At 35.6% G+C, this 27922-nt stretch overlaps 1 protein-coding gene across 2 annotated transcripts in view; it reads left to right on the top strand.

The window, feature by feature from the left end:
* The window catches only part of KIF2A (kinesin family member 2A), a 58202-nt gene that overhangs the window by 28516 nt on the left and 1764 nt on the right, over positions 1-27922 (top strand). Inside the window, exons 6-20 of one of the 2 annotated variants that reach the window (XM_058044632.1) lie at positions 140-240; positions 2602-2697; positions 3443-3497; positions 6485-6647; positions 9959-10049; positions 10197-10260; positions 10666-10757; positions 10999-11141; positions 11858-12062; positions 15012-15122; positions 19340-19407; positions 21100-21213; positions 22342-22492; positions 23950-24051; positions 26055-26190. In XM_058044632.1, the coding sequence (XP_057900615.1) occupies positions 140-240; positions 2602-2697; positions 3443-3497; positions 6485-6647; positions 9959-10049; positions 10197-10260; positions 10666-10757; positions 10999-11141; positions 11858-12062; positions 15012-15122; positions 19340-19407; positions 21100-21213; positions 22342-22492; positions 23950-24051; positions 26055-26190 (1692 nt within the window). The remainder of the gene's footprint in view (positions 1-139; positions 241-2601; positions 2698-3442; positions 3498-6484; positions 6648-9958; positions 10050-10196; positions 10261-10665; positions 10758-10998; positions 11142-11857; positions 12063-15011; positions 15123-19339; positions 19408-21099; positions 21214-22341; positions 22493-23949; positions 24052-26054; positions 26191-27922) is intronic. The other variant, XM_058044633.1, reaches the window with a different exon arrangement.

The following is a 27922-nucleotide window of genomic DNA, read 5'->3' as shown; positions in this document are numbered from 1 at the left end:
CGTAATGATTCTTCACTAATCAGATTTGCTTGAAAATATAGTAAATAGTTGATGCATTCTAATTATTGATACATTAATTTAATTGAAATTTACAGTGTAAATATGGAAAGTATTTTTAACTTGCATCTTTTTCCTTAAGCACGTAGAAAATCTAACTGTGTAAAAGAGGTTGAAAAATTGCAAGAGAAGCGTGAAAAAAGAAGGTTACAGCAGCAGGAACTTAGAGAAAAGAGAGCTCAGGTTAGTATTTTTAGCTCAACTGAAAATCATACATCTGCAAGAGAAATCTGCAAAATTATGCTTTTTTTCTGTCTTTAATAATTTATGGACTGTGATAATCTTGAAAATAAGTGTCAATTTTGTCAAGATTTGACAATATTTTGTTGTTTCATAGGATTGTTCTCATAATCTACTACTACTACTTTAGATGGTTTTCCCCCTCTTTTTTTTCCTACAGAAATCATTGCTTTCAATTGCTGTCTTGCTGCATGTTCTTTAGAGAACAACTACTGATCATAGCTATTTCTTAGAGAAAATGTATTTTTGAAAATAACCAACCTTTTGACTTTTAGAGAAGTCTGTTATTCTACAGGAGGTAATACAACATTTTGATAAATTGTTCATTATAATCTTTGATACTTTATAGGTCTATTTGAGGCTCATGTTGTAACAGTGACTTCTAATGTTTCTTTCTTTAAACTAGTCTGTACATTTGTAATTTCTTCATGCTAGCAGCTTGGTAGCCAATTGTTAAAAACTTGTGTGAAACGAATGAAGTTGCTAATCCTTTGAGAAAAATCTCTTAATATGAAATGATTTTCTGTCGGAATGGTGTAAAAGCTTTAGCAAAGCTAGGAGTGTAATCTTGTTGGCAGCTGTGTGTGTATGTGCTAGTCTCTAAAGAGGGAGTACCAGTCTGCTACTGACATGACAATTGCCACCATCAAGTAAATCATTCATACAATTTACTTTTCATGGTTTAATGTTTCCTAAAGTTGGCCTAAAATCACCTATGTTAAATTTGTGTTTTATAAGTTACATTCATTTACACAAAACATTATAATGTCCTTATGTGTGAAGAATGACCATTTCTGGCTTTATATATTAAAATAGTTTGAAATGGTGTTACTTGTAAAATTTTCTTTTTATTGCTTCTGTGAACACCCCTCTTGCATCTGAGTCTTAAACTTTTGTGTGAGTAGGTTGTTGTGAAACACAGCAATAATTCACCAAGCAATGCTAGTGTGCAAGACCTTTAAACAGGGCTTGAAAAATATTAGGTAAATCCTTTCTCCATGATAAACAATACTCTTTTCTGAATGTTATAAAGAAGCATTTTGTGAAGGCTTACTGTCAGCAGTTTTTAATTCTGTGTTGTGAGAGTGAATGACATCAAGGTACAATCAGCTTCTGATCACCAGGACACAGCTTTTTCTGAGGTGAGGATTGGCTGTGTCACAAGTGCAAGGAATGAGCCAGCTCCCTTTCAGTTTAGTAATCCAAATCTGGTGCTTCCTGAGAGTGCCTACACTGTGTCCACAGCCAGCTGTGATTCAGAAATTTTATATCATGTGGGGGTAGCCATGCAAAACTTAGTAGGGTCTGAGCACCAGAACTGGCTATACTTGGCATCAACAGCATGTCCTGAAGTGTTGTAAAACAGGTATTTGCAGGGAGAAGTGACTGGAAGTTGTTTCATCAGTTCTGCAGAAAAGAGGATAGGCTCAGGCTCAGCTTATTGGTACTCCATGCATGGCCTCTTACATGTCCGTTCACTCTGGTATTGATTGCTCCAGGTTTAAGGATGGGTTATCTTCTGTGCCTGTGTCATGGGGTCAGCTGTCCTGGCTGTGTTGACTGCCTTGCTAGTGGGGTGGGATGAGGACCAAAAAGTGACTTTGCTGTGTAAATGCTGCTCAGGAGTAGCTAAAACATCCATGTATTATCAACCTTGTTTCCATCACAAATCCAAAACAGAGCTGCATATCACATTCTTCTATGGAGAAAACTCTATCTCAGCCAAAACCATCACAGTCTGGATGTAGCCTATTGAGTGTCCTTGGGACTGCTTCTGCTTTGCTGTGGGTGTGGGAAGATTTGCAATGCATCCAAATATGTGTGTAAATTAACACAGGACCAATAGTTAGGACCAAGCTGCTTTGACTGGCTTGTATCTAGCAGGATTGTGTTTAGAGCAACTGGGGTTCCAGAACTGTCCTCTCTGGTGTGTGTTGTTCCTGTATAGTGGAGTATCTGTGCATCTGTCAGAGTGCCAGACAGGAAGTGTTGACTATATCTTTCTTCAGTGTGAAGGTGCTGGCAAAGGCAGGAGTAATTTTTCTTGAGTAGACTATTAATGACTCCTCAAATAATAAGTATTTTCTATTATATGCCAACCAAAATTACATGGGAAGCGTATAATTGTTTCCTTTATGGTCAGTAAATTAGCTACATCAGAGTGCAAAAAGGCATTAAACTATTATTAAACTTGCAAGAGACGTTTCTGGTGTTTTGCAGAAAAAAAAGATCATAGTTAATCAATTAAGGCCTTTTCTGGAAACAAAAAGTATAGTAGAAATTCTGTTGCTTACTTTTTCCTAGGATGTTGATGCTACAAACCCAAACTATGAAATTATGTGCATGATAAGAGATTTCAGGGGAAGTTTGGATTATAGACCACTCACAACTGCAGATCCTGTAAGTATGCCAGCAGCATGGAAGTGTGTTACCCTTCTGTGTTTTTGCTGTGTGTTTTCTTTTTTTTTCCCATGCATACTTCTGTTAATGCAAAAAATAGGTATTTTAATATATATTAGTATTTAATATAACACTGGTTGATTTTTCTAGTAATTTGTTGATACTGAAATGAGTAGGTTTTGGAAGTTGTACTTTACTAAACTGTTATTAAATTATTTAAATATATTTTTACTATTAAATAATGCCAATATGTACTAAGTAGTCACTCGGCCTTTGTATGGTAAATTTTCCTGGGATGCTAAGGAATGTACATACAAAGCCATGAAACTTATTTGAAGAGCTGTCTTCAACATAATGATTATTATTTAATCTTTGAAGGTGATGTGATTCTGGTTTGCAGCCAAGTCAGAGGAGTGGAATCCTTAAATGATCAAAACTCAGATTCTGTGGAAATCAGAGAATGGCACAATTTCTGTCAATAGCATATTTACCCTGTTAAAGCTAGATTTGCTTTCCTAACCCAATAGTACCTGTTGATCTATTGGATTAGATCACTGTCTGTGGGGAGTTTTGTTAACATATGGTTCTCCCTTTTGGGTTCTTGGCTACTGTGCAGGCACAAGGGATTTTTTACATGTTCAGATGACTCACTGTCTTGGAAATTTCACTTTGTTTAGGTCAAATAAAGTTAAATATTTTGTAACTGGAATTGAGATACAGTTCACTGAAAGACTTTCCTTTGCAGATTGATGAGCACAGGATTTGTGTTTGTGTACGAAAACGACCACTCAATAAAAAAGGTATGATTGTTGAAAATATGGTTCATTTGTTTATCTGAAAAGCTGCTTCTGATAGTAACATTATTTGTGTTAAACAACTCTAGAAATACTAGGTGAAGCGGTGAAGCTCTTATATTAGACAATATGTGTGATAAACCTAGAAAATTCATAGACTTGTCATAACCAGGGGAGAAAAGTAGTTTACCCGACACAATTTTATGTAGTAGGAGGTGAGGCGCAGGAAGAGTGTGATTTTTTCCCAAGATCATCTAGGATGTATTTAGTTGATCTGGAAATTAATTCTGCTGTAATCTCTTCACTATTCTTACGTTGTATTAGGATCACTGTCTTTTTGAAGTATGCTTCAAGTGATCTCCTGAGCAGAGAGTTACACAGTGAAAACTTTCATACATGTTTTTGTATATATGTTTTTGTACTTCCAAGTGATCTTGAATCAGACATCAAGGAGGTATCTTATGATGTGGCTGGTGCCTGAACTTGTCCAAGACATCCTCACAGGGCTAGTGGACTGCAGGCAAACAGAAGACTTGTATCCCCTGGAGTTGTTGCTCAGGGCTGGCAAAGTTACTCTAGAGCATATCAAATGCCGCTAAAAAATGGTTAGGTACTTAAAAGAACCCCTTAATGACTCTTAATTTTATGTGATGAGTGTTTGAGCTACTTTTCTTACTGCCTGCTCATCAGACTACAGTCTTTATTAAAAAAAAAAACCAAACAAAACCAAACAAAAAAAACCTGTTCAGCTTTTGATTCTAGTTAAATTGAAATTTTTACTTCCTAGGGAGCTTTTTTACTTTCAGTGGGAATTCAGAACACAAATGCCTACTGGATTGCAGCCTGTCTGAATCCAGTGCTGCAAGATGTTTTTTTCCTTCTCTTTCTCTTATATTCTGTTCAGATGAAGGACTCAAAGAGCACCACTCTGATGCTGATGCAACGTGGGATGCTATTTATTGTTTTTGTACTGTCAGAAGTACACATTTAGGATTATTTGAAGCATGCCCAGAGGAAAGTGGGAGAAAGATGTTCCCTTTCCCATACATATGTTGATACCCGTATATAGTTAGGTTTTGAGTTATTTTTCCCTTTCACATTGCTGCTTCTATTTTTTCTTTTAATTTTTAATTTTACTATTGGGAAAAATGTGACTTTCTACTTGTGCTGGAGGTGAACAAAGTGAAATCGCAGTAAATGAAAATAGGTTGTTAAGGGACATGAGTTGGGATTCAGATGCAGGATTTGATTTTGTGAAAGTTGCATATATTTGATATTAGTGGTTTGGAGCTATTAAAAAAGTAGATCAGAGGTGTTTGTAGAAATATGAATGTCTAAGTAAAAATGAGATTGATGCTTACATCTGTTTTGCATTTTTAAGAATAAACAGTAGTAAAAAAGTTGTTAACTAAATAATCTGTGAAGGGGATGATAATCTAGTACCCGCATGATACAATCTCCTGAAAACACTCAGTTCACAAGAAACAGTATTTCTCATAAAATCATAGAAAAGCATAAAAGAATTAAAGATGGTAGACTGTAATCTTATGATTAGAAAAAAATAAAATTAATTTGTTTTGTCATCTCAAAAATGCAGAATTATCACCAAAACCATTAGGTATTCTCAGCATTAATTGTTCTCTGGATTGACTTCACAGGAAGTAGGTGTTCAGAGTGACACTTTGAGATTTTAGTTCAGTGACATGTATTTATAATTGTGAAATGTATGATGGGTTTCAGAGATGTTATTCCTGATTTTCATCAGCAGATAATGCAGCTTCTCATACCAAATAGATAGGAGGAAGTATATGTCTTACTCCAAACAACTTTTTAAGAAAAATCCTCTTCTGCCTAGTTAAACTAAAATGTTTTTACTGCAAAGAATTGTCCATCATACATTTCTTTTTGTCACTGTTCCTTATTTATTATCTGTGATTAGTGCAGAATAATCGCATTTCATTTTATTGCAGTGCAGTTGAAAAATTCATTATACATTGACTGGAATGTGCATTTCCATTGGTGTGTAATGTAATGCAACGGTAACCATGATACTGTTTGATCAGGATGTTAATTCATGAAAAGGTTTCTATCTGGTTGTATAAAGTCATGTCAAATTCTTGAACTGCATGCCTTAAGAAATTTTACAAAGAAATGCAAGTAGGATGCATTAGTGAATCCTGACTGTATACACAAAGGGTCTTTATTTTTGTGCATACTATGGATCACTGGGTTCTCTGTTTTGCTGACTCATATACCATACAACAATTAGCAGTAAATTGCAGTCCAGTATAGTAATTATAATCTAGGATCTCACTGTTGAAGTCACAGTGATAGGAAGGATCATTATAATTTTCAGCTTATTCTGCTTACAAGATAATATTTTGAAAGTATTTTACTTTAGAAGAATTATATGTTAAAGATATGTACTATAGGTTCCGGGAGGAATGCACAAATGAAAATGTCCCTGAGGAATGAAAGCAAAATTTAAAGAAAATACCAAGATAAAATTTTAAAATAAAATGTATTATCATAAGGAGGTTAATTTCTTTGTGTTTTAAAGTTTGAAGCAGTTTAGTACTACCATCTAATTTCTCCACTAGAGAAGATATTTTTAAAAACTTGAAGGATATGGCAGTGAGCTGTAGAAGACTATATAATCACTGAGGAATAAGACCTCAAGTCCAAGAAAGGTGTTATAGACGGCATAACAAGTTACAATGATAGTGCTGTAGTTAATGATCATAGTCTTTAGTCTAAACAGCTTTGTACTTCTCTTTAATTTCTAGCAATTGGTAGAATAGGATGCTTAGACTTCCAAAATGAAATCTCTTGCTTAGCAGACTACTATCTAGGCATCAGAAGCCCAAACCCATTGCAGTGTTGTTACTTGGAGGAGCTGTGTTATCTGAGATGTTATGAGAGTGTAAACAATGGGAAAATGTAAAAAATAATGATGTATTGTTAGTTAAATTTATATTTCACTTATTTTATAGAAACTTTAATGAAAGACCTTGATGTAATAACAATTCCTAGTAAAGATGTTGTGATGGTACATGAACCAAAACAAAAGGTGGATTTAACAAGGTACCTAGAAAACCAAACTTTTCGTTTTGATTATGCCTTTGATGACACGGCTCCTAATGAAATGGTTTACAGGTATGTGTATATGCTTTTTTTTGGTGAATCTTTTTTCTCATGTTTTTTCCATACTAATGACTGTTACACTTACATTGGTCTTAGACTTTATTCCTATTCTCTTGTTACCAGTTGGTATATTGCTACCTCCATTCTTTTACCTGTTTAGTTTTGTTTTAACTCTTTATCCCTAATTTTTCACCTGCACTGTCATTTCCACCTCTGTTGACCTCAGTCCTACTCCCAGTCCTCTTCCAAGCCCTGCTGCATTCCAGGCTCTAGCAAGTATCGCCTGCCTCCTCAGCTGCTGATTACTTGAGCCACGTAATCAGTTCTCCATTTGCTTCCAGGTTATTGTCTTATTATTAGTGTGTGTGCAGCACCTGAGAAACCTGAGTCATGGCTTTTGGTCATCAGGGAACCTGGAGGAAAAGGAGAGCCCTAGCACCAAAGAGCTTGCAGTCTGAATATAGGATAATTAAGAGATGGAAACAAATCAGTAGAGGGCGAGAAAAGAGTACAAATAAAGTCAGAGAGTGTATATTGCAGTATTGCCAAGATGCCTGAGCTAACATATCTTCTGGAAGCAATCTGGCTGATGTAATGTGGAAGTGCATAGAGCTCAGTTATCATGCTGTAAATGCCAAATCCTTCTAATTTAAAAACAAACAGCAGCAAAGACACATATCCTTTCTTATAAGCCAAAGATATTTGGGTCTCCATTTTGTTCTTTGCTCTTCTGTTTCAGTTCCACTGTTGGTATGGAATAATTCACACAGCACTTTTAAAACCATGTTTAGAAGTGGCTATTTCCCTTGAACAAGTCACTAAATGAGGTACATACAGTAGTGGGCAAGGTTAGACACTGACATAATATTGGTCAGAATCTTAGTATGCATCTAAATAACTTTGAAACTTTTTTCAGGAAATGTTGATATTAAAAATGAATTTGGTGAAGATATAATTTTTCTTATGCTTGGGAAATACTTCCCATAGTCTTAAAAAGTATTGACAGAGAAATATCTTACTTGTTGTTTTTAATCCACAACTAGGAAGTCAAAGTTAGGATCATGCCCTGATTGATAGTGGATAGCAAAAGAATTTTTAAAAGGTTGTGAAAATAAAAACTTCTGTCTTATGTTTGTTATAATTAGAGAAGGGGGCAAAAGGAAAATCTTATGAAACTAATGCTAACAAAAGAGTTGTAAACAGCAAAGCTGTATCCTTGGAGATTTCTGTCTTTGCTGGTTGTCTGCTGGAAGCATCTTTCCTTTCCTTGATGCTGAAGAGCTGTGGGAGAGCCAGCTGGTTGATGATGCATGAAGTAATTATCTTGCTTGACAATCCATTCTTCTAATCTCCCTCCTTCCTTTATTTATCTGTGTGAACATGATGTTTAGTGTGAGGGGTGGTATATTTTGGTATACAATGTTGTTGTGTTTTGTAGTGAGTTTTTTCAGAGTTTTTATTAGCTATGTAATACATTAATGGCAATATAGGAATATATTTTAAGATTATTGTATTCAAACTGAAACAGCAGATCTCTAGTCTTTCTCCTTCTCCCTCATATGGCGCAATAATGATCATTATTTGATGGGCAATCTGTTTTAAGGTCTTCCATAATAACAGAAATAAGAGTGGGATAGGTGTCATCATGTGCTCTCATCAGAACCTCAGGGTCATACTGAGAAAAAAAATATTGTGTCAAGATGCTCCAGTTTCCTCCAATATGCTAAATTTATGGTATATCTATGCTGAAAAAATGTTCAGTCCAAGGTAGAAAAGTACATACTCTATTATTATTACTTCTACTACTATTATTATTACCATTATTACTACTGTTATTATTTTGCTTAACCTGTATTTTAAGTATTTTTATCCACAAACCACAACACAGAGTTGAAAATCTTTGTTAATATTAAAAAAAACCAGTTGGAATGGATATGCCATATGAGTTTTAAAGGAGAACCAGTTCAGGTTTCTGAAAGAATAAGGTTGCAAATAAAAGTTCTAGTAAAAGTAAAGTTGGACTCTTTTAACATAGTCTCATTTGGAGTTGTGCAGTACTTTATGAAAACGTTTTAAGATATATTTCCATTTTTTTCTTACTTTAAAATAGATATATTTAGGTCCCTTTTTAATAAATCAGCAAAATAAAGAGTTTCAAATTCAATCAAACAGAAGTAATGGAGTGTGCTTCTAAGGTGGCTAGACTTTGTGAATTTTTCAATTTTTATATATAGAAAAAACAAACATCAAAATATGAGAATATCCTCTTGAGAAGACAGAAGACATATACTTAAAAAAAAGCAAAGAAAGAAAGGCTAAGGCTGTTCAGTAATCTTTGGTGTATTCTTGGTGAAAGTTCATGATTCAGCTAGATGTAGATTCTTTATATAACCCTGGGTTGCTGCTGAATGGCTCAGTCTTACCCATATTGTTTTTGTAAGTGATCTTGTGTTTGAAAGCAGAATGAAGGAAGGTTGTAGCATCTCAGTGTTTCTGCAATTAATTTTTTTTCCTTTATTGGTCACTATCAGGTTATTTATATGTAAACAACTGGGAAAAGTTTAGAAAGAGCTTTGCAGAGAGAATCATCTCCATACATAACTCACCAAGTTTACCCTTTGCTTTTGGAGTCTGCAATGAAATCATAGTGATAAGCAGCTGAAGTAGGAACAATAGTTCAGTGTTTCTTAAAATAAAATTAATTATCTAAAAAAAGAAATGATACTTTAGATAATACTTTTGATACAGCAAATAGTACCTCAGAGATAAGTAGATTTTTTCATTCTTAAGAGCTTGGGTATCCATTATCTTGACCCCTTTCTTAATGTATGCATGTTCTCAAAAATTGAGCAGTGCTGTTTTGGCCTTTTCTCTTCCAAATTTAATCTTGGAAGTTGATTTGAGGAGGAAAAAAAACGACAGCGGACATTTACTATTGACAAAACTCTTATCTGCTACACTGTTTCACTTCAATATCTTCATATTCTGTCATGTGAGGGAACTTCAGACTGTTTAGTAAACTCTGGGGTGTTGGATCATTAAAACAAGGACATCATTGTTTTAGGGTTTAAAGAAGGATAATATTGTTGTGAAACAAATGAGAGAGACCTCAAATGAGAAAGACCTTGTAGCTTGTGATGGTTTGGAAAATTTGAATACCTTAGAGCTGGTATTACTTCAGAAATTAATGTATAAATGTCCTTTGACCTGTCAAAGTATAGGATCAATTTTGTCGCTACTGGCCTTAGCATTTTAATTTTCCTTGGGGTAGTGGCATCTTAAAGTACTCAAGTTTTTTAAGGACAATTTTTTTTGCATTTAAGGTTTACAGCTCGACCATTAGTGGAGACCATATTTGAAAGGGGAATGGCCACTTGTTTTGCATATGGACAAACAGGCAGTGGGAAAACCCATGTAAGTAGTTCTTCTACAAATCAGCAATACTCTTTTTTTACATTACACACTTAGATGAGTTCTAATAAATAAGAAATATGTAAACTACAATTATGTGACTTTAATGGTGCTTTTCTTCTTTTCCTTGCTTTTTTCTTTTAAATTTAGACTATGGGTGGTGATTTTTCAGGAAAGAACCAAGATTGCTCTAAAGGCATATATGCACTAGCAGGTGAGACTTCATTGATCAGCTGGCTTTGGGCAGACCAGTTGAGATCAATAAATTTTCTACTCTTTGTCATACAAATATAGCAGTTTACTTTCTTTGCATTGCAGTGGAGCTTTGGTAACATCAAAAGTTGTCCCTAGATATGTTTCCTTTACACACCAATGTAAATATAGACTACTTAACAAAGATGCACTAACAGATTATTTAAGTTTATCATTTTGGGGTCTTCTGCATCTTCCAGTGTAATGTGGCAGTTTAGATTGTGTTGTTTTAGGCTTGGTTGACTGACTCTATTTGTCATTCTTGCAAAATATGAGGTGCTGTAAAATAGACTGTTACACATGAATGAATCTTCACTAAATGAAAACACATGATGAGGTTTCTTTTATTCTGGAAATGTATTCACAGCTCGAGATGTCTTTTTAATGCTAAAGAAGCCAAACTATAAGAAGTTAGAACTTCAGGTGTATGCAACGTTTTTTGAGATCTACAGTGGTAAGGTAATTACCTGATCTTTTTCTGAGAAAGAAGGAGTTTCTCAAACTTTTGACAAAATTTTGAGCTTGTCACATAAAAGAATTTTCCCTCTTTGTCTTAAAAGCTGTATTTCAAGGGAATTTTACATTTTTCTTCCAATCATGTATTTCCATGGAATGTTTTGCGTTATTTGAAATGGAATTTGAAAGAGGATTTTTTTTTAAAGCTCCTCTTTTAACTGTTCTGTTTTCCTCCTTTCTTAAGGTTTTTGACTTGTTGAACCGGAAGACAAAATTAAGGGTGTTGGAAGATGGTAAACAGCAAGTCCAGGTGGTGGGATTACAGGAGCGAGAAGTCAAATGTGTTGAAGATGTTCTTAAGCTTATTGAAGTAGGCAACAGCTGCAGGTATCTTCTATAGCTTGCACCAGTTTTTCATAGTACATTAAAAAATCAGAACAAGATTTTTTGGGGTGTATTTCTAGTGATGCCTTTCCATATTCAAGTGATTTTTTGATGTTGTTGCCTGCAAGTAAAGAATCTACCTATGTTTTAAATAGAGACGTTTAGAGTTTCTCTGTCTCCTAGAGAGAAATAACTGATTGTTCAAGAGGATGTGAATTGCATGCATTATGTAAGCAGCTTACTGACTTAAATTCACATAATTTAAAAACTGGAATGCTGCCAGGTTCTTCATCTGTAAAAGGCCTTGATGCATACTGGCAGAGGTTAAGCACAATTTTTTTTTTTAAGACTTCAGCTTCATTGTTTTTAAAATTAGCCTTGAGCATGGACTGCTGCATGATCAGATAAAAATGCCATCAGCATTTTTTATGTAAGCTCTCTGATAATCTGTAATATGTGAAGATCTGATTTTAAAAGGGAGGCAAAATGTTACTAATCTTCCATTTCCATTCAAAGAGATGGAAGAAGAGGCATAATTGTACTATATATATCCAAATATTAGTGTTCTATGTCTAGTGTTCACAAGAGTGCTAGACATTCTGTCAGCCTGTAAGAAAATAAAGGAATGTGCCCTGAAAACCTATCATTGTGAGGTTAGTGTTTAACATGTGTGGTCCTCTACTGGTTAACGTCTTTCTCTGCTTGTCTGTTGTTTAAAGGACATCTGGCCAGACATCTGCAAATGCACACTCATCTCGAAGCCACGCAGTGTTTCAGATTATTCTCAGAAGGAAGGGGAAGTTGCATGGTAAATTTTCTCTGATTGATTTGGCTGGCAATGAAAGAGGAGCAGATACTTCGAGTGCAGATAGGCAGACGCGACTGGAAGGTGCAGAAATTAACAAGAGCCTTTTAGCCCTCAAGGTAACTGATATGTTTCTATTGCCTTGGAGTAGGTGGAAGCCTACATATAATAGCAATTAAGTAAAATTAGTGTTTTTGCAGGCTTTGCTTGTCTACATTGTCTATTGATATGACAGGTATAAACCAATTTAGTAATTTTTCCTCTACATGCATGAGGGAACACTTAGTAAGTCCCAAGTAGAAACAATGCAGAAACATTGTGCTATCAACTTAGATGTAGTTTTTGTAAAATAAAATCAAAACACCCCAGCAAAACCAGCCTACCAACCAAGTGAAAAACAAAACCAAACCCCTAAACAAAGAAAACACCCCAAACCACCAAGTTCTCTAAAAGTCTTCAGTGGTTGAATTTGTAGACATTTCTGATGCATACCTAAAATGTGAAGGCAAATTATTTACTTTGGTACTCAGAGTATGACATACTAACAGGAAGTACTCTTACTGATCTCACTATTTCTTTTTTTAAATAAAAAATAATACTACACTGACAACATATTTGCTGCTATTAATACATTGACTAAAGCAAAACAACAGCAGCCTGTCCAGAAAAAACTAGCAAATAATTAAAATAAACCTTGAAAGATGAAATCCATTTTTGCCAACCCTTCTTCATAGCAAATTGTCTGATTCAGTCACTTTACAGATTTTCATATATCCCATTCATATAAACAGAAGAAATACTGAATATAAAGAAATACTACTTAAATATTAATCTGCCTTTTTTTGTTTGATGTTTTATAGTGATTAAAAGAGGCTCAGTCTAAATAGGGGAAGTAATTTTTTAATTTCAAACTGGAGAAATGGTATCTTTTGAGTGCCTTAGAATTTGTCTCTGGTTTTGGTTAGTTTTGCTTAGGTTTACTACTCTCAGCACCAACACTGGTTTTATATAAAAAATCTGAAGCCCAAGATTTGTGTGGTTACCTTTTTATTCCCAGTACACACTTGGGAGGAGACTGGTATCTGACTACATAGAACTCACAACACACGATAAAATTGTAATGTATAATGTATCATTACAAAATTCTATGGCATGTTGAAAAACTGGAAGCAGCAGTTCCAAAACTTTTGCTTTTAACAGCCTATTCTGCTTTAACGTCAGAGTAAGCATTGCTGGCACCATTGGGTTGATGCTACTACTCATTTCCAAGTGAAACTGAATAAAGCTATTTTGTTTGGGGTGTTTGGTTTGAGGGGTTTTTTTATTTTTCAGTTTATTTATTTTGTACCGGATAGTGCTCGTACAACGTATTTGGTTAATTTTTATATAACTTGTCTTTTTAATTATAGCAAAAAGTTCTGCTGCTAGTGATTTTCATCAAAATTATTTGAGGAAGGGGGAAATAAAAATAAATATGTATCTTGCAGCAGTCTAAAAGGTGATACAAAATCATAAATATTTCTCAATTACATTTTTGCCATTTTTCATCTATCCCAAAAACGTTATACAACCTTTGCCATTTGTGTTTAGAAGCCATGAAGTTATTTTCAAGTTCCAGTTAAACTAATACATTCTGACAAAGTGGTCTTTGTTGATAATCCAAGATTTGCTGTTTCCATCTGGATATCAGTCCTGTCTTAACCTGTTCAGGATTTTGGCACCGGAATTTATTTCTGTAATGTCTCTACATGGGAGTAGTGTTGTGTCATTTTGTTACCTGGTTTTCAGAGATGTAATGAAAACTGAACGTAGCTTAAAACTCTGTTACAAATTTAGACACTGGTGGTGTTCTTCTATAATCTTTTACTAGTTAGGAGATAATCCAATTCTAATTTTTTAGGAGTAAGGAAACTAGATGTCATTATAGTAAATTAAAATTCAAAACTTGGTGATTGCCATATCAGTAATTATATATAGAATATGTCTGCAGCTGGAGGATTAGTTGAACTTCTGTAGAATTATTAATGTAAGACAAAGGCCTATTCCATCTATTAATGCAGCTAAAAGCAAAAAAGCTCTGATTTGAAATACATTTGAAGTTTGGTTGGTTGTAGAAGTTCTGTGTGTAGATACTTTAAAAGTGCACCAAGGAAGCCTTGCATCTGAAGAGATGTCTGTTAAGGAAAACGCAGAGTCTGGAATTAACAGTCAAAATATTATGATTGCGACAATACAAAAATCTAAAATTAAAAGTTCTTTGCATAGGAATAACTTATTAGACAGTATTAGAGTGCTGAGTGGACAGAAGTGATGGTTAGAGTAATGGTGTCTTGGTGTCAGTAAGTTGTACTTAGTTGCTGCTGTATCTTCTGTAGTAATTTCATATTATTTACCTCTATGCAGTATTGCTCACTGGAACCCAATTAGTTGCAAATATTAGTGTAGCCCCTTGCCTCTGGGCACGGAAGAGAAGATCTTATCCCTGTTTCTTCACATAAAGACTATTTTAAAACAGGGAGCGACCTAATGTTTCCAGGTTTCTTCCAATGCTAAGTAGAGAGCTTGCTTCCAGTAGAGAGCTATGCCTACTTGGTTTGTGACCTGTAGAACTTTCAGAAAGTTTGTTTCCTTCTAAGCTGAAAAGAAAGACAGCGGTAAAATCGGAGTTAAGGCCACTGCTTTTAACTGATGCAGTTAACCCATATCCCTGCCCACACTGTTGCTGCTGGCAGAGGTTGTAGCTCATTCAGGCTTTTGTAGCTGATAATCAGGAATAAATGTTAGCCAGAACATTTCACATCAACACTGTTTAGTTGTGTTGTTGGGTACAGTGGGTGTAAACAATTTGGATGACAGCTTTTAGGCTTCTAATCCTTTAAAATTCTTTCCTCTGTACTGAGCTTAACCAGAAGTGGAACCCTAATGCTTATTGAATTCAAGCTTTTAGCAGTACATTTTAATGATATTTTTGGGGGAGTGCATCAGATAAGGCATGTATTTTCTGTTTCTGAGTTGCATTTTTATTACCTTTATTTAACCCATGATAAAGAATCTCTTTGTTCTTTCAGGAGTGCATTAGAGCCTTAGGCCGAAATAAACCTCATACACCCTTCAGAGCAAGTAAACTTACTCAGGTGCTAAGAGATTCATTCATTGGAGAAAACTCACGTACCTGTATGGTAAGTTGATTTGGTTAACTGTTCTAACAATTACAAAGCGAAAGGACACTGCAAATTTAGGCTTTTATGTTAAAAATTGATTGCGTGCTACTGGTAGGGTGTTGGACTTACATTTATTTACTAACTCACATTATATGTGAAGGGGGGTTTCAAAAGAGACATTTCTCAATGATTTAAATTGAATATTAGGAGAAATTTCTTCACCAAAGGAGCTGTCAAGCATTGGAACCAGCTGCTTAGGGAAAGTGGTCTAGTCTCAATCCTCAGAGATCTTTAAAAGGTGCATAGATGTGGTAATTAGGGACATGCTCATGGGCTTCCTGGGGTTAATGGTGGGACTAAATTATTTTAGAAGTCTTTTCCAGCCCATATGATTCTATGATTATGTGATTTTAGATAACTTGTTTCCTTCTTACTTTTTTATTGACCTTTCTTATTGCTGGTTCTAGTTTTCTAGCTAGGCTGGCAGCTAGAGACACTTCTACCTTGAGAAGCTTGTTTGTTTTAGCAGTGTCTTAATTATAAAAGAGTCTTGGTTGTTTTTTGCAGAATTCTGGAAAAGAGAGTGTAGACTGGAAATAGTGATGAGTTGTGGTTTTTAAATGACAAAGATTAAACTAAAAGTTGGTATCAAGCTCATCAGAATATGCTTCATGCTGTTGCAAAGGAAGTTGTTGGAATAGATGGCATTAAAAACTGTTGTAAATACATTAAAAATATATAAGAATATATAAATGTATAAAATAGAATATTAATCAAAATTATTGTAAATATTATAAATTATTAACTATTATAAATATAAAAGTATATATACTTATGTAAATAATTGTTGAATAGCTGTAAATGTACATTTGTGCCAGTCTGAAAAACAGAATTCTTCTGAAAGGACAGATAAAAGTCCTGATGCCCAGTTGTTTTATTTGTGTGTCTGTGACATTTCTCTTTATGAGAATGTGAACTCTCTGCAGTACATAGTGATTACAGGCTTATTTGTGTTGGTTACTTTTTACAGGCTCCTTTGAATTAATTACTCTAGAGGCTAGAGAAGTCTGCAGGCCACAATGTGTAAACCATGGTCTTAGGACAGCTTGGTCTTCCCTTTAGCTGTTAGGTATGGTTCAAATACAAAAACAGTGGTAAAATAATGTTTTTATTAACTTTTTTTCCTTCAGTTCTCTAACGAAACAACAGGATAGTTTGCTTTCCCACTGAGCCATAGCTGACCAAGCTGAAGATGTCCCTGCTCACTACATAGGGGTTGAACTAAATGACCTTTAGAAGTCTCTTCCGGCTCAAATCATTGTATGACTCTGTAACTTCATGAACCCCATGCAGGATTAGATAGCTAGATGGTGCAATTCTAGCATGTGTATCCACACTGCTGAAGGAGGTTTGAAAAATTAGCCTGTTGGAAGTTACTCTCTGCACATCAAATAATTAACCTTTATGACTATTTCATGGAAGTTCTTAAATAATAAAAATAATCCCCTCTGAAAGTGGAAATATGCTTGAACTATTTTTTTTTTTATTTTCTCATTCACATAACTGCAGTTCACAATTAAGCTTAAGAAACCTCGTTGAGGATAAGATACTGCCTTCAAATTAATTCTTCTGCTATTTTTCTTAACAGTAGTACCATATGTGACATACTGGTTTTAGTGTTTGTTTACATGAATTTTTTAATTAAGAATGTAATCAGCAGAGTTTCATATTAAGATATTGTCATGGTTTAACCCCCAGCCAGCAATGGGGGTTACTACTAAGGTCAACAAGAGAGATTTTGTCCACTCTTCAAATGTGCTGTTTGAATAAGACGTTTTTAACTATGTGGTGCTTTTCAATATGGAATGCATATAAAATGATGTAGTAAAATCTTGTGATTTTTAACTTACCAAACGATCCCTGAAATAATAAAATATCTGCTGTATGTTTTCCATTTGCTTTCTGATATATGAATCTGTAAGGAGGATATATGAGTAAAACTCATTGGCTGGTTTCTACACTTCATTTTTATGTGATTTTTTCTTTTATTATTAATGGATATGTTGCAGTTGTAAAAGTTACATCTTTAGGGATGGAGTATTCTCTCTGTATATAATATTAAACTATGGTTTGGAAACTCTTTGTCTTTTCAAATTTGTTCAGAAAAATATTTTGAAAGCTCATAAAGTTTTGAAACTTCATAATGTGGAGAGTTACAAATAGGATTTGCTTCCTTCAAAAGAAATCCAAAGACTTACAATCAGCATAAATATTTTTTTAAATTTTATCAGTCATTGCAGTTTTACTGTTCTTGTCAAAATAGTTTGAGAAACCATTTAAAGTTTTTGAAGAGTTGCATTGTAGGATAATGGATTGTCATTTGAAAGTTGAGTTGCAGTGTGACTACATAAAATAGTCTCATTTTTTTAACCAGTGCTGCTCCTGGACATGTTGCATCCTTTGTGTGCTGCAGTCACAGCTGAAGTGGTCAGACCCCTCAACCCTCCAGTGTGGGAGTGGGAATCTGCAGACTTCCATGTCCCAGCAGGGCCATTGATCGCATTGTGATGGCTTACAAGCAGCGTAGGCCTATTAGTTCAAAATAGGAAGAATGATTATTGCAGATCTTAAAGATGCTCCTGTCCCTAAGTAGTGTAGCTTGTTCCATCCTCATTTGAAATTAGGAACAAGAAAGTGAGCAACAGAGAGGTCTGAGTCCTCCTATCCTGCCTGGACTGGCTTTGTTGGGGCCTGAGGAGAGGTCATACACAAGACTTGTGCTCAAGTTCATGTGTCCTGAACAGCAGACCAAGGCATCTACAATGGTACTTCCCTAGAGCAGCTGTACCTTAATCTCTTTAAGTGTTGGAGTAGTCTCCTAGTGTTACAGCAGTGGTAGTAAATAGGTAAAGCCAAAGCCACAAAGACAAAGCAAAGGAAAACATGGAATTAATTCAGCACTTCCAATTGTCAGGATAGTTCAGTTGTCCCTAGGCTGTATCACGTGTAACAATGACTTGGGAAGCCAAATACCATCTATCTAAATGTCACTGTCTGTGGCATGCTCTGAACATGAAACTGGTGGAAGAGATGTATGCATTTTTCACATTATTTCAGTTTGGAGGTGTTTTAGGAAATTTAGATTTTTGTTAGTTAGCACACAGAACAAGAGACATGCAGCTGTGTGATCTCAAATTTAAGCTTGTTGTTTTCCTTCGTAATTGATGTATACCAGTATTAGAGTTTTAGACTTAGATCTGTATGATCACTTCCACCATATGGTTTTCCTTTCTCTCCAGAAGGAGAAATTCCTCTTGGCATGACTACCTCTGCTTTTATATAGAACTGTCAGCAGCAGGATGAAAGAGAAGACAGGGACTATTTAATCACCATCAGTTTCAGTCTCCTGAGTCTATCATGGCACAAAAACGTTAGTGTGTGGGATCATAGAAGTATTTGTTCTGGGCAGAGCCTTTATGACTGCTTAGGGAAGAAAGTGGGTGGAAAAATTGGACTACTGAGAGAAACTAGGAGAAATAATGATCCCACTTTTCCTAATCACAGTTTTAATTTTTGCTGATTTCAGGTGCTATCTTCAAGGGTAGTTAATTTAAGATGGTGCTGTCTTCAGGGTAGTTAATTTAACTGGAAAAAGAAAGACCTTTACATTCCAGATAGGTCTCATGAAAGATTTGCCATCAAGTACTGTTTACAGATAGTTTCTAATTGAGAAAAAATATATCTCTACTTAGGAAAATAGTTAAGCTTATCTTTACTACTATCAAGTTCATTTCTGATGTGGCCAAAATCAGCATAGAATCTCCTTGAACAGAGGAGAGGCTCAAAGAATACATAAAAAAATAATGTGATAATTGTTTGTAGGCTATATTAGACTTAAGGTCTACTCAGTTGCCTATTTTCTTTTTTGAGGAGTGTGTTTTTTAAGTTACAATTTCACATTTGCACAGTATGTTACAAAGATGGTTGGGGAAAAAAAAATTTAATTTCTATGAATTCTTGATGTTCCTTGTAGGGTTAAAAAAATTAAATTGAAGCTTTCACTAGACATCTAGTGTGTCCCTGAGATGTCGTTGTATAAGGACAGCTGTACATAGCAGACATTTTTTGTAGAAGATCAGAAATGAAGCTGGAGATGAAATAATATATACATTTAAATTTATCTACCCTTTCGTCTGTATAAAGTGATTTGCTAATGTGTGGCTTGTTTTCTCCAGATTGCTACGATTTCTCCAGGGATGGCATCATGTGAAAACACTCTAAATACATTGAGATACGCAAATAGGTATGAAAAACATTATTTCTTAAAACTGTACTGGCTGTTGATGACTGACATTTGAAATAGTGCTGTTCCATGATGTATGATTTTTTTAGCTACTTGAAGAATTCAGTGGTAGTTGTGTTTCTTAATAAAATTAAGAAATTAAAACCAATTTACTGATCCAGGCTCATATTCAATTTAAATTGTCACTTTGTACAACCACTACAAAAGAATCTACTAAAACTGAATGTATGCCATTAGCCAGAGATGGATAATGTGGATTGCAAGTTATGTAGGATATCCTACTATTAGTTTTGCCCTTTGAAAGACCATCTTTTGCATTAGGGATAGTTGGTGTTCATGAAGATTCCCTGGAGTGCTGGCTAAATACCTTTCTGTGATGTGATTTCTTTTCCCCACCCCTTTTGTGGAATTGTGTGCAGTTGCCAGTCTGTATTATATATACATATAAAATTTCATGCTTCCCAAATTCAAGCAAATATCTGAGAACACTAAGTAAAGGCTTAAAAAGGCAGAAAATCCAGCAGACTTTATGATCGCTGTGGAGAAATTAGCACCTTCAGAGGCAGATGCATCACTGGAGACCTGTACTGCTGTAAAAAAGTGTTCAGCTCTCTCCAGTGAGTGTGTGAATGGAGCCCTCACCTGCTGCAGTTCTCCTGTGTTTAAAGTCTGTGGAGATGGTGCAGTCAGGTCATGTGTGTCCCTGCAGCCAGACCTGTGACTCAGAGATGCCCCACGCTTTCCTGCAAAGGACAAAGGTGGCAGACAGCCTCTGGACCATCAGAAGCCCTGGCTTTGCCAGAAGAGGCGGCCACCATCTGTGGGTCTGTTTGCCCAGTGAGTGGTCAGGCTGAACCACAACTTCTTCTGCTTGTCAAGGCACAAAGGCATGCTAGGGAGGCTTACTGCCTGCTTCCCTCTGTCTCCAAATGTCCTTGTGTCTGGGTTAATGGAGCTGGTAGTAAACCTGCCTGGCTTGGACCACCCTGTCTCATTTCCTCCCTGAAGAGAATGAGGCATCTACTCCTCTGCTTACAGTAACATGATGCAGGACCTTGCACATTCAAGACTTGTTGGAACTTTTACCCCTTATAATCCCTTATACAACTTAGATTACTGAAGTGACTCTGTAAAAAGTCACTGCAAAACAAAACAAGCTCCTCTTTCTAGTGTACCAAATAGTTGTACTGAAACTGTTTCAGTACTGACTTGTTATGGAGTATTCACCAGTCACTGTAATGTCGCTTCTTGTGTTTTGTATAGATTTTTTTTTTCTAAAAATACATAAAATTCATTGTAGTTAGTTTTAGGTGCTGGACATTAGTGTGTGGACAGTGACCACAGGAGGTGAAATAGAATTTATGCTTTTGTATATTGATATTTTAAAAGGAGTGATTTAGTGGAATATTGAATGTAGACCAAATCATATTAACCATACAAAATGAAATCTGGAATTACTCTTCTCAAAACACTGCTGTTATAGTCTCCTGCAAATTAGCAGCACTGGTTTTGTTCAGTTTTGCTAGTGATCTGAACTGTTTGCAGAGAGTTTAAAGATGTTGAAACACTTGTGTTATAAAAATGATTTTGTAGTTAAACAATTAAAGAAGTATGCTAAACAAAGAGTTGTCATTTTAACTGTGTTTATGAGAACATTTTCTTTTAATTTGCCACTGTATTTTGCTGCTGCAGAGTAAAGGAATTTGGAATTAGTCCTTCGGACATTCCCTTCTCACAGGGTAGTGGCAGTCGCTCTGATCTCTCTCCTTCCTATGAGTATGACGACTTTTCTCCTTCAAACACCAGGTCGACTTCATTCTATACATGGAACTTTATTTTTAAGTTTTCTTTTTGGTTATGTTATTTTACAGACCAACCTTTCATTAGTCCCCTTGCCTTGAGTCACACATACTTTGTTTTAATTTTGGTTTGGCAGGTGATGGTTCTGCATGATATGCAATCATCTTCCCAGTATTTTGTTTACCCTCCTTAAACATCCACATTCTGTATCCAGGCTTGCTAGTTCCCTTCATACATTTAAAAAAATAGAAATGGTGATGTCACCTTTGTACATTTAATGGACCAAATCTAACAATTCTGTGTTTAGGGTAACTTGAATATCTCTGAAAGGGAAAATTTTCTTAAATATATGTATATGTATATGTATGTTATTAAAGCTTTTCAGCACTCTGAAGATAAATGAAAAATATTTTCTATTGTAGTAAATAAATGCTAGTTGAAAGAACATTTTTCCCATAAAAGAAATTGAGAATATTTTCTAAACCTTGCTCACAGACTTCCATGCATCTTTTATAAATTTGATTTTAAATAAGCTTTTTTTTGACAGAATCATGGTCAGTCTTTAAACTACTTACATGCTGTGAGAGCCTAACATTTTATTAAAATATTTTCACCTTGGAAATTAGTGAAAGGATCTATTTATTCTCTGAAATGCTTGGTTGCAAGTTATTATTTTCTTCAGAATTTCTTGGTTCATTTGCTTATAACAGCTAGTGCAGAGCTGACTAACTTTTGTAAAGTGCAGCTGTATATAAAAAGAAAAAGAAATATTGTCAGGTCTAGGGTGCTAAATGTCCTTCTCTTTGAAATATCACCCATTGAGTTAATGTTGAGGGGTTTGAAATTTTTGCCCTTATAACTGTTAACAAATAGTAAGATTTCAATCAGAAAATACTTCTTGCTAGATTTACTTTAATCCACATGCAAGTAATAAAAATACAAGCGTCCGTGCCTTTTAGGAACTGGACTAACATCTTTTTGTCACTGAAAGTACATTAAATTTGTGAAGCTGACATCACCATCTTCCTTATTAAATGAACTGATTGTGCATAAACCTGTAGAGCTGTACTCTTGGTTGTGACTCTTTTGCACAGGAGGTCACTAATTTTCAAATGGAACATTTTCTGCCCATAGGGTGAAGGAGCTGACAGTTGATCCTAGTGCTGCAGGAGATATCCGTTCCATTATACACCATACTCCCAATCAGATGGATGACTTGGAGACACAGTGGGGTGTGGGAAGCTCTCCTCAGAGGGATGATCTCAAACTGCTTTGTGAACAAAATGTGAGTGGTTTACAGAATTATATGGAAAGAGATGATGACATACAGTGGGCTGAACAAATCCAGATCAATAGCCTGTTAGTAAGATCTTAAACACATACAGCATACCTCTTCACCTTTTCTGTTTATGGTATTACACTCATTTCCTTACAAAGACAATGTTTCTTGAATGGTTTCTTTATCTTCCCTGCTGCCTAGGGCTTTTAATGTCTGTCATGTATTTTTTCCACAATAGCATCACATTTTTTAGGCAGTTGGAAGTATCCTAAAACTCACCTGTTTTATTTAACCCTTTCTGGTTTTGAGCGTTATTTTCCCTGCATGCAAACCTCATTTCAGTTGAGTTTGCCTTTCCCTGCATGTGGAAATCTGGCTACCCATCCTGGTTTTCCTAGGGTGAAATCCCAATAAACTGTTTGGGATGACAGCCAGTATGTCTCCCTGGGCTGGAAGAGTAGGGAGCTGAGAGATGTCTTCTGAAGGGCATTCTCCCTCATTGCTGATTATCAGCTTTAGTCTTGGTCCTTAAATTTCAAAAGGGATTAAAACTCTATTTGTGAAAATGCCCATGAAAAATAGAAAGGAAAAATCCTTACAATCCTAACATTTCTCACAAGACTCTCAGTTTGGTCAGTCATCTCTTTGCGATATCTGTGGTATGTCTCACTTTAGTAAATTACATTTTTTTTCCAGGACTCTCTTTCATAAGAACATAGTAGTGATTCCTAGAGCTTCCTATTGGATGTTCCTTACAACCAGATATCCCATCATATCTCTTGTTCATAGCACATGTCTTGCTAAACATTAATTTCAGCCTACAGTACTTTTCTATTGCTGACTATTCATTTCTAAAGAAGCCTTCTTTAGAAGGCTTCAGTTTGTAAATCCGTGTGTGCCTTCTTTTAATTTATTAGTCCGTAGGTACATTTTAGATTTCTCCCTTTCCATTTATTTAACTTTTTTCCCTAAGGTTTAATTTAATTTTGATTTCTTGGAATGTGTTGAATGTTGCTGTTCTCTTTTTTTGGAAAGTTTTTTCCTGTCTGTTGCAGCATGCACAACAAAAAGCCCTGACAGAAACCCAAAGTTTTCTGTGGGCATTAAAATCTGTTAAGAATTATAATTCTTCCCTTGAGACTTCTTATTCCCATTATTTTAACTTGTTATTTTTATGTGGAATAATCTGATTACTGGTATTTGCTAGTATTAGTGACTGGAAATTTTTGGTGAATATTAATTAAATTTAATTCTGTAAATATTTTGAATTTATTGCCCCTTCTGTTCATTCCTGGAGATTTTCTTAATACTTCTTAGGAATATTCTATTCTAGTAAATTCTATTTGTGACAGTTTTGCCTTCTGCATATTTTTTTTCATGTTCTGTGATGAAATGGATCACATTCAACATTTTTCTGTAGCGACAGTTCTTTTCAGGCTAACAAGGTTAACTGCTGTTTTTAGGAAGAAGAAGTTTCTCCACAGTTGTTTAGTTTCCATGAAGCTGTGTCACAAATGGTAGAAATGGAAGAGCAAGTAGTAGAAGACCACAGGACTGTGTTCCAGGTAAAAGATGGACCTCCACTTTGTTTTATCGTAATTCGGGAATCCAGGTTTTCCTAATGAAAGTGCATACTCTTGAAGATGGAGGAGCATCTGATCCATAGTCATTCTGTCTGTCAAAGATACCTAAACTGATTTATTATGTTAAGCTGATTGTATCAAACAAACAGGAACAGATTCTGTAACACCCAGTCTTTGTCCCTATGATTTCTGTGTCATTCTAGAAATTAGTAAAATTTTCCTTTGCTGGCCTGGTAATTAATAGTTATGTGTCTGTTGGTGTCATTTCTGTTTGGTCGTCTTCCTTCAACTATTGTGTCTGAATCTGAGTATTCTTTTGTGACATCTCCCTCTGAGATCAGAAGAGGGACATGTATTTCAAACTGCCTATTTGATTCCATGTTACAGGTACATAAATATTTCACTCACTGTTAGTCAGGGCTTTTGGAAGCAATACTTCCCTGTTGAACTGGTCAGTGTTATGGAACCTTTTACACTCACAAAATCATGGCAATAAGTTACTTATTTTCAGAAGGAAATGTGGATTGCTTCTGTTCACAACCATAAAGCCTTTAGGCAAGCTGTCTGTTTGGCAAATCTGTTCCTAGAGAACAGTAGACTATCAAACCTGTAGGGAATACAAATTATCTCCTCAGCATAGGTATCTAGCTTAGTGGAACATTCACAATAAAGCAAGATGCTAAATAAAACATCTTACAGCGGATGCAGAGGTCTAGTTATTATGGAACATTAGCCCTGAAGTAAAACATACGGAAGTGTGAAAGTCATGTGTCATATGCTGAGGCTATGTCCTAATGTGGCTTCTGGAGAGACAAGCTGCATTAGTTTAAGATGTAATTGCCTCTGTGTGTCCATCTGGCCTTCTGCTGGAGATTATTGCTCCTTCTGGCAGTCTCTGGGAGGAAATGTGTCCAAGCCTAAGGTCCCTTCATTCATAGCATGGCTTGTTTATGCTGTGTGTGTAGTTGGACTGCACTGATACAAAATCCACAGCTGTACTAGGCATCTTCTGTCAATGTTCTCCTGAAAGCAGCTGATACACAACATCCTTTCCTAACAAAAATGGCTAAAATACACCAGTGCAACTCAGAGTGCTCTATGTGTTCAGGAGTCTTTGTCTTCAATGTACAAGGTTATGTTAGGTGAGATGAATCTTACCCCAGTGTAAGCTCCATCTCTTCTGAAAGCCAAAAAACAGACAAGGGGTTTTGACTACATTTTCAGTTTTGCTTGGGCTATGGAGCACAGAGGGAAGGACTTCATCCTAATATGTCAAACCAAGCTTTCTAGTATGCCTAGAACTGTCAGCTGCTTTCTTTTTTATTTTAAACCGAAGCATTTCCAATGGGCTCAGTTCTTCTGATCACAATTTTGCATGGTTCTATAACATTTAAACTCCTGGCTGCAGTCTTCTTTGCTGCAACTTTTTTTCCCCCCTCTTATTTTTTTGTAATGCTCAGAGTGCAAAGATAAGCTTCTTTAACCAACCTTTATTGTATTCCTGTATGTGGATTTAGATCATATAATAGTGAGTTTAAAATAGGTATCCTTTTATACAGCTTCTCTCAAAACAGGGCAGAATTATCTTGGCTCCTTGAATGTAATAATGACTCCGTGACTATATAGTGGTAAGCAGCTCAAACTTAGAGCCTGACTTCTTGTCTAAGGGGAGACAAACATGACAAAGTTCTGTTCCCTAAAGTTCTGTTCCCTAAATTTCTCATCTTTACGACCATCTAATGTTCTGAATTTGAAGACAACTGGGTAGCTGGGGTTTGCCTGTGATGATGTGACACTGAAATTAAAAAATAATGTAAAAAAAAAGCCATTTTGCTGCATTAGTAATAAGGTTTCTGTTTTGGATTGAAATCTGGTTTACTGAGGTTGCTGTACAATGTCTGCTAATTGTGTGAAAAAGTCTTAATCAGCTCTTGGTCTTGACATATTGCTGATGTATTTTGTTGTATTTTTAAACTTTTATCTAGGAATCCATTAGATGGTTGGAAGTTGAAAAACTGCTTCTTGAGATGACAGAAGAAGTGGACTATGATGTGGATTCTTACGCTACCCAACTTGAAGCAATTCTAGAGCAAAAAATTGATATTCTGACTGAACTTAGAGGTAAGTTGCTTTTAATCATTTCTCTGTACATTATTAGCATATGCCATGGAGACTTGCAGTCAAAACAAGGAGGAAATAAAAAGTGGTTATATTCTAGGGTCTTTTTTCCCTGCTTATGCTGGCCTTCAGTGGAAGGAGCATTTCTTCTGCAGTCTAAGAACAAGTTCACATCTAAGATCAGTTCATCCTAATGTAAAGAAGGAGTCTATGCTTTACCTCCAGGAAGTGCAAACTGAGTCTTGCAACTTTTCTTTTTTTCAAAAACACTAAAGGAAAGTAAGAAAATCCAAACCAACTCTATGCAAAAGAACAGAAGGCCATGCAATGAGGAAAAAGCAGTAGGAACTCCCAGTCCCTGATGTTGTGTAGTGTAGCAGGGAGCCTGCTGCCATTTTTAAGAGTGCTTAAGAGTGCCATCAAGCTCTGAGCATTTTTTTTGTTTTTTTTTTCTAACAGCCTTTGTTTGAATTTTGTCAGCTCATGTTTGTTGAAAAACAAACTGCAGCTAATTCAGTGCCCAAAATTAACTCTTGTCTTCCAAAATGAGCTTCTCAGTTGGTTATATCCTGGAGATTAATTTTCCTTTTCATTTTTTGTTAACTGTTTAGACTCCAGGAGACATACTGCTCTACTGGCAGAAGCTCAGGGGTGGGTTGGGGGACTCATGGAGCAGTTTTCTTATCTATGTTAAAAAACTATTAAGTTAAAATCTCACTTTTTACTCAGTCTGAGTATCTGCTTGGAATACAAGCAGATCAGATGTGGCCTGCTTGCCTCCTAAGCATGCTAGTTACACTTTTGCTAGGAATTAGTTTCCTTTTGTTTTTTATGGGTGATGGCTTTTGAGACACCAGCAGTGAAAAAATGCAGTTTAGATGACTACCTGTTCTTCAAAAACGTAGCAGATACTGTTTTTGAGAAGCCTGCTGGAGGTAAAATGCTAAGAGATCTTGCATCTTTACAACCAGCTTAATATAACTGTAGTTTCACAAGAGAAAATGTGTATAACGTTAAAAATGCTCTCTTGGTATCGTCTGTGTTGTGCTCATGGCACGTAATGGTCACTGTGCAATTGTTCAGCCTTTACTTCTGTCACTGTGCAATATGATGACATATTACTGCCATCATTTCGGTTTCCTTCTTTCCATTCTTGGGCATATTACTGGGGAATAGAAGGGATAGGAATAGAAAAACAAGGATGCTACACTTCCTTAAGTTTCTCCCACTTTTACTGAATTACAATGAAACTAGTGAACAGTGCATTTTACTATTTACAATGAGTAAGTTCCAAAACTTATTCACAAATGTTTTTCACATTCATAAGAAAACAGAGGGAATTATAATTTACTATTCTGGGTTTTGGAATGTACTAGAAATGGCAGACTGTACTCTAAATATGATTTTGTATGTCCCTAAAAATGGTTTGGAAGGTGCTGGGAAGGAATAGGATAGCGGTAGTATATACCTCCCTAGACTCTCTAAGATAGAAGGAGAATGGAAGTATGAAAAGTTCACATGCTGGGTATACAATCATGCTGTTTACAAACCTATCCTGCCTAGAGACAGGGGTAGTATGCAAGAAGACAGTTGCTAAGCAACTTGTTTGTATGGTTTTGAATGCAAGCATAGCTCAATCCCCTGGAAGTTTGTAGTCAGCTATTTTTGTGGAGGAATTTGTTGTTTGTTAGAGCTGGAGGATCAGGGCTTAGTTTCAAGATCTGTTGAGCACAGG

The sequence above is a fragment of the Melospiza georgiana genome, chromosome Z, assembly GCF_028018845.1.
Source record: "Melospiza georgiana isolate bMelGeo1 chromosome Z, bMelGeo1.pri, whole genome shotgun sequence".
In the NCBI taxonomy this organism is placed as follows: domain Eukaryota; kingdom Metazoa; phylum Chordata; class Aves; order Passeriformes; family Passerellidae; genus Melospiza; species Melospiza georgiana.
This window is presented reverse-complemented; position numbering and strand designations above follow the sequence as displayed.